General features: G+C 36.5%; 2 protein-coding genes and 1 long non-coding RNA gene across 3 annotated transcripts in view; 1 reads left to right on the top strand and 2 right to left on the bottom strand.

The window, feature by feature from the left end:
- Positions 1–1,470, bottom strand: part of LOC107599272 (chemokine XC receptor 1-like) — a 4,253-nt gene extending 2,783 nt beyond the window's left edge. Inside the window, exons 1-2 of the mRNA XM_016290818.1 lie at positions 1,426–1,470; positions 182–1,258 (exon numbers count right to left, since the gene is read on the bottom strand). Coding sequence (XP_016146304.1) covers positions 182–1,258 — 1,077 coding nt within the window. The 5' untranslated portion in view covers positions 1,426–1,470. The remainder of the gene's footprint in view (positions 1–181; positions 1,259–1,425) is intronic.
- Positions 1,471–4,603: 3,133 nt separating this feature from the next.
- Positions 4,604–6,052, bottom strand: LOC107599287 (chemokine XC receptor 1-like). The gene is made up of 2 exons (XM_016290832.1): positions 6,000–6,052; positions 4,604–5,705 (listed from the first exon to the last, which is right to left on the bottom strand). The coding sequence occupies exon 2, from the start codon at positions 5,684–5,686 to the stop codon at positions 4,604–4,606; it is 1,083 nt and encodes a 360-aa protein (XP_016146318.1). The 5' UTR covers positions 5,687–5,705; positions 6,000–6,052.
- A 579-nt stretch (positions 6,053–6,631) lies between these two features.
- Positions 6,632–8,658, top strand: part of LOC107599239 (uncharacterized) — a 3,516-nt gene continuing 1,489 nt past the window's right edge. Inside the window, exons 1-2 of the long non-coding RNA XR_001610650.1 lie at positions 6,632–6,718; positions 7,213–7,313. This is a non-coding gene — a long non-coding RNA (uncharacterized lncRNA). The remainder of the gene's footprint in view (positions 6,719–7,212; positions 7,314–8,658) is intronic.

Raw genomic sequence — 8,658 nt, 5'->3', positions numbered from 1 at the left:
ACACACACACACACACACACATATACATATGTTACAGTTTTTTTTTTTGATTGTTATATGACATTAAAAAGTTCTAAATAATTGCTACTCAGTATCATTTTAGGGAAAAAACAAAGTTTTTTGAACTGACCGTTCCATTACTAAAATGTTTTTCAGGGAATAATAAATTCCTCATGTTTACGGTCTCCATTTTTATAGTGCTTTCAGTGTGTTCAGTGACATTTGTTTGTTGCACTTCACAAGTTTCTTGAGCTCTTTCATTCGCGTATGGATGAATCCTGGAGTCGCTGGGATCTGTTGGTCCTCTGTAGAGCCCCGACTGCCTGAGTTCAGGTGAGCAGAACAATAAGCTTGACAAGAGATTTCTGTACTTCCCTCTGACAATATACAGCGCCGGGTTCATGCAGCAGTGAGAAAACGCCAGAATCCTGCAGACGATAAATGCAACATGCAGCCGATAATGTTCGCAGGCATCAAAGTCATAGATGGACATCAACACGATGATGATATGATAGGGCCCCCAGCATATGAAGAAAGCAATAACAATGCACAGCACCAGTATCACAGTCCTGTATTTCTGCCTGGTCGATGTTGACATGAGGGTCAAAATAATTTTGGTGTAACAGAAAACAATGATGGCAAACGGTACAAGAAACAGCAGAATGAGCTGAGCGTAATATCCAACATTGTCATCAACTGTATTGACGCTTTGACACGAGTATGTGTTGATATGTATGTCTTGTGCCTTTGCGGCTATTGAATCTCTCAGACAAGCAATCAAACTTATAATCCAGGCGCCAATGCAGGCGGCCTTTGAACATTTGAGCCTTCGACTCCGTGTTAACCAGTAACTTCTGACCACAACCACAACAAAACGGTCGAGGGTCATAGCCGTGAGAAGGATGAGGCTTCCGTAGATGCCTACAAAATAGGCCCCGGTCATGATCTTACAGGCAACATCTCCAAAAACCCAGTGATGAAGAAACTCCACGGACCAGAAAGGCAACGTCAGTGTGAACAGAAGGTCGAAAAGAGCCAAACAGAACATGAAAAGGTTGGTAGCCCTTTTCAGGTCTTCGTAGCAGGTGAGCGCACACACGAGGAAGCCATTTCCAAGGATGCTGAGGCAGAAGATTATGGCGTAGCACACGCCGGTGGTCATTTTATAGTTGTCGACCTCACACATTGAGATTAGCTCGTCATCATACTCATATGAGTCATTCTCATAATGGCTGATGTTTGAGTTGAATGCCTCCATCTAGCATAAAAATAAAGGCATTTTACCACAATGCAATTTCTGACACTTGCATGATGTAGAAAATTTCAAAGCAAGCAATCACAGTCAAAAGCTATGCAACTGTTGCATCTTACATCTTCGGTAGTATACAGTATAGTAAGAAGAATGAAAGAACATGAAATGCATACCTCAAGGTCTTGGTTGACTGGGTTGTATAACTGCTTAAGGAAAATAGTCTACGTGACAATAGAAATCACACTTCTGTTAGTGTTGTCATTTCCTTTTGCTAATGCATGCAGTTTCACAATGAATAAACCGAGAGTGGCTTGGCATTGTAGCATGTGTTTTCTGAGAAGTTTAAAAACCTTTTGGTTAGCTGCCAAATATATTTATATTTGTATATTTATTGAGAATTTGAGTGATTCCAGGTCCTTAATGATTCTCAATAAAATTTTTTTGGGAAATGCAATTGCATTAGGCCTACTTCTTTTTCCATTTCAATAAAATATGAATTTTAAACAGTTCTTGCAAAAGTACAGACTTTTAATTACTTTTCGGTCTTTTTAGAGGCAAGGATACAGTAAAAACAATCCAATTACAGGCCTTCGTTTTGTTCTCGATATTACACAACAATACTAAACACATAAAAGTGAAAATGTATTAAATTCATTCATGTTTTAAAAATGCTATCGATAAAATGCATACTGAACACATTGTCATATGAAGAACATCTACAACTCGATCATCTACATTTGAAAAGAATGTGTTTGATTCACTGAAAAAGAGGTGGTTCATAACAGTACATTAAAATAAGTCACTTGAGCAAACTTTACTCTCATCTTGAGTTCTTTCCAGACCATTTGATGAACCAAAAACACATACCAGAAGATCACACTGAATCAGCCAACCACATATTACTAAAGTGCCAAAGCTGTGGTGAACTGATCCATAGAACAGCTGCAAGTATGAGAAATTAGCAGAAATGCTGATTTTTTTGTTGACTCATCAAAGTATTGACAGAACCAAAGCCCAGGAACATGCGTCAGTGAAAAGTTCATGCACATGTTTTAAAAGAATTCAAGTCGCCAAGTCTGTAAGTATATCAGTTAATGATCTTTGGCTAATTTGATTAGTGATTATTTAATTATAAACAATTATTATTATGTAAAAAATCTCAGTGGAAAAATATTTCACTTTTAGTAGCAGATAATGTGAGATGCGCAGATGCAAAGATGTTTTGTTGATCAAAGTTGCTTGCAGGAAACACTCATAGAAACATCAAGGAGACCATAAGAGCAGAGCAAACATGCAGGCATTTTTCATTGCATTTATCTAGTTACAAAACAGAACTCACACTATACTGGCATCATTTTAAGATTAGGGTTGGTTTATTAGGTATCCTGACAGATGTTTCCTGATTAGGTTTTTTTTTCTGCTTGCATATTTCAAATTCTCAAAAAAAAAAAGGGGAACGAAACTGTCTGCAGTTGAGCCCATCCAAGTGCACACACACAGTAGTGAACACACACACCATGAACACACACCCGGAGCAGTGGGCAACGGTACCCTTTCAAAAGGTACTAATATGAACAATTTAGACAATAATAGGTACTTTTAAAAGTGAAAGCATTGTGTCTTATTTCTGAGAGTGAACAAAGTTGGAGGAAAAGGCTTAGAAAGGAGAAGTTGAGACCCCTGATCACAGATCACAGAACTACTGTTTATCAGGAAACCGCCAGCAATGTGGTTGGGTGCAATTTCTTTTTATTGTTTGTGACTCAAAGGTTACATTAATGACAGAAGTTAGGTCTAGTTTTGCAGTGAAATAAATGCACATGTTTTCTAAAACATTCATTTAGTAATAAAGGATAAACAATAACGATTCACTCGGTTTAAATTTCACACATAAACTGCTAGAAAATGTCAAATTTCATATACACACACACACACACACACACACACACAAACACACACACACACACACAGATATATATATATATATATATATATATTGTTAAACATTGCATATGCTATGCAATTTCATTTTACATTTATATAAAAAAATTGTTATTAAAGCTGTTAATCTAAAATCAATGAATCCAATTGGAAAAATGCTAATAATGTTAAAAGCATGCATAACAAGCCATTATGTTGTTTAAAGTTAACAAATGCAGTAAAGAGCTAACATGTTCTGTATATAAACACCAATTTATTTGTTCATCATTTGTAGCATCAATTATGAATGTATAAAAGAAAGCAAATATATAATGCAAATAATTTTAACAGAGTAAATGTATATAACAGGGGTCTTCAATTAAAGTTGCAAGAGGTCTTGTCTCAATATTTCCTTTCCAGTGGACACCAGTAATGCAGTCAAAAATAGTCAGGATGTTGGGTCCTCCAGAGCTACAGGCCAGTAGCTTCTGAGAATTTTTCTATTAAAAATAAATAAATTAATCAGATAAGCCTAATATGAATATTAAAATATAAGATCAGATGTTTAACCAAGCTATTATTATGTTTTATGTTTAGATACTGTACATATGTAAGGCAAAAGGCCATGTGACAGAAAAGATACTCAGAGTTCAGAGTTTTCCTCTTGAAGTCTGGACCATTTTTATATTTTGCTTTAAAACAAGCATAATCAAAATGCTCTCATCATGTGCAGAAAACAGTTAACCAGTAATTTCAATGTTTATGATGTCTTTCCTTGCCATCTACATCATTTTCCCAATTTCAATAATTATATGCTTATTTTAAAATGCTCTTAACATACTGATTAATAATGCTAAATGTAGATGTCACTTTTTGAACGGTCAGAGTCATATACGTATGTATGATAGGTAAAAATAACTATATTTGCAGCATTGTTGTTTTCTGCAGTGCTTTAGCAAAAGTATCGATCTATTTTGCTGCTCACTGTGTTTCTGCTTCTGTTAATGGCGCTTTAGTGTCTTTATAGAGAAGCAATGCACATGGGAAGGGCTTGAATGAATCACATTTGGCTCTGGGTAAAAAAAATTTGAGGATATAACAGTGAAAGTTCATTGCAATTAATGGCCCTGAGACCTGGTGGTGTAAACCACTCCGTTGTTTTGAAGCACTGCTCACTTCATTTAGAAATGGTAAAATGGTGCTGCATGCTGTTGCCATTATGTCTTGCGGTCCGGTTTGGAACAAAGCTGAGCCTGCCATTTGAATATGCCTGGTATGTAACAACTTGCATCACAGATTTTTAGAGCTTTTTTCATGCAATTTCAGTAATCTAATCAGTTTATTGTACAGACACTTTAAATTGCATTCATTTTGTTGCTGAAAATCAGTACATGCATTGTTCAAACCCATTGAGAGTTTAGGCATGGAAAGCTAATACATAGATATTTCTTCACCATTGGAGTAAATAAGCCTGCTGTGTCGATTCTGAGGCTCTGTGTTGTTCTTACAGAAAGTCCGTAAAATTTTCTTCAAGTGGTTTCTGAATTTTATCCCCATAAAAACATAAAACACAGGATTCAGGCAGCAGTGTGAGAAAGCCACCATCTGAGAGATGTACATCCAATAGTCTATAGATTTACTCAGCTTACAATCACTAAAAGGAGAGATTTCCCATGCAATCAGAGAGTCCAGAAATATGGCCATGTTGTATGGCCCCCATCCCAAGAAAAAAAACACCACTATGAAGAGGATGAGCTGCACTGTCTTTCTACGAGTGTGAGATGTTGGTCGAAGCAGCCGTCCCAAGATCACAGTGTAGCAAAAAGCAATGATCACAAAAGCGATAATGAAAAAATAATTTTGCATGTATGTATTCATGAGTTTCCAATTAATTTTATCATCAAAAGCACAGAGCAGGAATACATTGGTGCCGTTGTTTTGGCTCTCCATGAATGCATCAAATTGGTCGGATACAACCGTGTTGAACCTGGCTTGTGGGATGGCAGCACAGAGACTGATGATCCAGATGGCAATTGATGTCGCGTAGCAGTGCAGGCTCTTCCTAGACATGACCACCGACATGGGATGAACCACGGCCATGTAGCGGTGGACTGTCAGAACCGTCAGGAAGATGATGCTGCTGTAATATCCCGTGTAGAACACAAAGTTAACTGCTTTGCAAGCAGGATCTCCAAGGGTCCAGCCATACATGTAATAGTAGGCCCAGAAGGGCAGGCCAAAGGTGAAAATCAGATCAGAGAGAGCCAGATTTAACAGAAATGTGTTGGTGAGGGATTTCAGATTTTCAAACTTCACAAGGACCCACAAAACCAATGTGTTTCCCACACAGCTGAACAGAACGACAATGAGGAAAATGACTGGGGTGACGGCTTTCCCAAACTGGATAACATTGGTCTTGATACAGATGTCATCTTCAAAACTTTCATTGTAATCAGAATAGTCAAAAATGTCAGATATTTCATACAGATTTTCAGACATTGATTGGACTGTCATCTTGATGCGTACATGTACACTGAAAAAAGAATTGGGGACAATTTCACTCAGAAATTCCTAATACGTTTCACATATGATTGAAAAACCCCCCCCAGCATCTATCTGATCTTAATAACTCAAATATTAAATATTAACCAACTGGAGAAATAATCAGTGATTGCATTGATAATTATTGCACATATTTTCCCACATGCACTTCAGAAATACTGAGAGCATAACATTAATGCAAATCTAACATTTCTTATATTATACAAAAACATAATATCTCAGTGGAATTCATAATCTGTTTTCTGCATGCTGAGTCATCACTTACCTTTATGAAATTCTCCAGAGAATATGTTAATGGTTGATTGCAGACTAAATGAGTGTTCAATCTAAAAACTATGAAACTTTCTAGATGATTGTTCCTATTAGAGTATCAGTACAACCCACCAATAAATGATGCTCAGATCCCCCATCCTCAAAATCAAAACCAATAAGCCCATGTCCTATTTTCGGTTCCGTTATAGCATACATTCATTTGCAAGGTCTAGTCAAAAAGGACTTGAATCAAGAAAGATGAATAAAAATCACATTGAGTTGGCTTAGCCTATTAAATATGGATTGGGATAAATGTATTAAAATAAAACTTAATATCTCTTTTTGAAAGCACCTGCTTCATAAAATGACTCTAGAAGCAATTGATAAAACTAATTGTTGATGGTTATTGGTTTTGATCTTTTTTTAGTTATACAGTAACACTTAGCACATGTTAAATCATAACATATATATGTGAACACCTGAAATGTGTTTGTGTTAGTGGTGATGCTGCACTTGTTATTGATCATCACATGACACTACTTGTTTATTTACTGCGGTTTTTATTATTATCGCGCAACCAAACTTGGTGCGCTACGAAAGCACTTGCTATTTCGTTTTCGCCTCTGATTGGATTAGCTTGTTGTCAGTCAATCTTAGTACCGCCCCCATGTAATGGCAGCTTGTTGTATCCACTGTAAACAATCGATGAGGAAGATCGTCTTTCTGTATGAAGTATGTCTTTATTTACATCTATTTATCATTATTTAAATATGTTTATCAAATATACATTTATTTATACTGACGATAGTTTGACGGTTCTGACAGAAATGTGACTAAAGCACTAAACGCTAAAGTTGCAAAGCTCAGCAGGTGCCTACCTAGTCTCATTTAAATATTTAAATATATAAAAATATGATTTCTAAATTTAGTCTGTAATGATGGTAATCATAATATATTTTTAAGGAATTGTGAATTTTGGGCAGTGAATTTCCCTACGTTTAAAAACAAAAGTAAAACTCTGTACATCAAGATTACACTAGTACTTTATTATTTTTATTTATTTATTTAATGATACAAATAAGTTCAGAATTAAGATGGTAAAAATATGGGATGTTTTATTTTGTCACATTGTTATACCATCATAAACTGTTTGAGGTTTACTGTTTTATTGTTGTCTTTATTATTTGAGTACCCTCCCTTTTTAATTTAATGCTTTGTTTTTACAGGCATAATGTTGACTTTATGAACCATCTACACTAACAAATTCAGCCTACCATGAGTACAGTGGGTGAAAATCAGCTGCAGAGAATAATCAGAGATTTGCATGGTAAAACCACACACTCAATGTGATGTTTTGCATGTGAAGTGACATGTGGCCAAGTGGTGTTCCTTTATAGCATACAGTAATCAGTGCTCTGCATTTATCCCATCCAAAGTGCACACACACAGCAGTGAACACACACACCGTGAACACACACCCGGAGCAGTGGACAGCCATTTTTGCCGAGGCACCCGGGGAGCAGTTGGGGAAAAAACACACACACACAAGGTTTTCCCCTTTCCCCTTGAAACTGAGTGTGAACAATCGCTATAGCTATATGGGGGAAGTTGTGGCCTAATGGTTAGAGCGTCGGACTCGTAACCCAAAGGTTGCAGGTTCGAGTCTCGTACCGGCAGGGATTGTAGGTGGGGGGAGTGAATGTACAGCGCTCTCTCCCACCTTCAATACCACGACTGAGGTGCCCTTGAGCACTGAACCCCCAACTGCTCCCCGGGCTGCTGTGTGTGTGTTCACTGCTTTGTGTGTGCACTTTGGATGGGTTAAATGCAGAGCACTAATTCCGAGTATGGGTCAATAACACTAAGTGTTATTGCCATGTTGCCAGGCATGTTATTGCCATGTAGAGTGTTACTTGTAATCAATATTGATGAAATGTGATCAATTCATTTGATCTACACACTATTTTCACAACTGTCATTTGCAATTAATTGCGCACGGTCCCGCTGTCAGGGAAAACTTAAATTTGTGATTTCCAGACCTGGATAAGTCATTGAAATTAGGGCTGCACAATCAATCGAATTCTAATCGTGATTACAATTATGGATGCCACAATTACGTAATCGTTCAAAGTCCACGTTTTTTTCTTTCTACATGTTATCTTAAGGGTTATTCCCATTATTTTAATTTTAGTTTTAGTATAACATTATAATACCATTCATATTTTTACTTTTTTATAATTGAAAGAAGAAACCAATCCGATGTATAGTTGACATTTGAGGCTTAATACTATAGAAAAGCACTAAAAGTTTTTCAGTTAGAGTGTTTCCAGCTTGTTTATTTTCATAAAAAAAATACGGCATGCAGTTGCATCAAACAATGGTATAAACATCATTCAATGTAAATTGTGATAATCGTAATTAATAATCGCAATTACAATTTCAAGGGAATAATCGGCAATTATGATTTTTGTCATAATCGTGCAGAAATCTTAAAGGAGTCATATGATGCGATTTCAAGTTTTCCTTTCTCTTAGGAAGTGTTACAAGCTCTTGGTGCATAAAGAAGATCTGTAAAGTTGCAAAGACTAAAGTCTCAAATCCAAAGAGATATTCTTTATAAAAGTTAAGAGTCAGCCACACCTACCTAAAACGGCTCGTTCTAACACACCCCC

The sequence above is a fragment of the Sinocyclocheilus grahami genome, unplaced genomic scaffold, assembly GCF_001515645.1.
Source record: "Sinocyclocheilus grahami isolate Dianchi unplaced genomic scaffold, SAMN03320097.WGS_v1.1 scaffold263.1, whole genome shotgun sequence".
NCBI classification, from domain to species: domain Eukaryota; kingdom Metazoa; phylum Chordata; class Actinopteri; order Cypriniformes; family Cyprinidae; genus Sinocyclocheilus; species Sinocyclocheilus grahami.
This window is presented reverse-complemented; position numbering and strand designations above follow the sequence as displayed.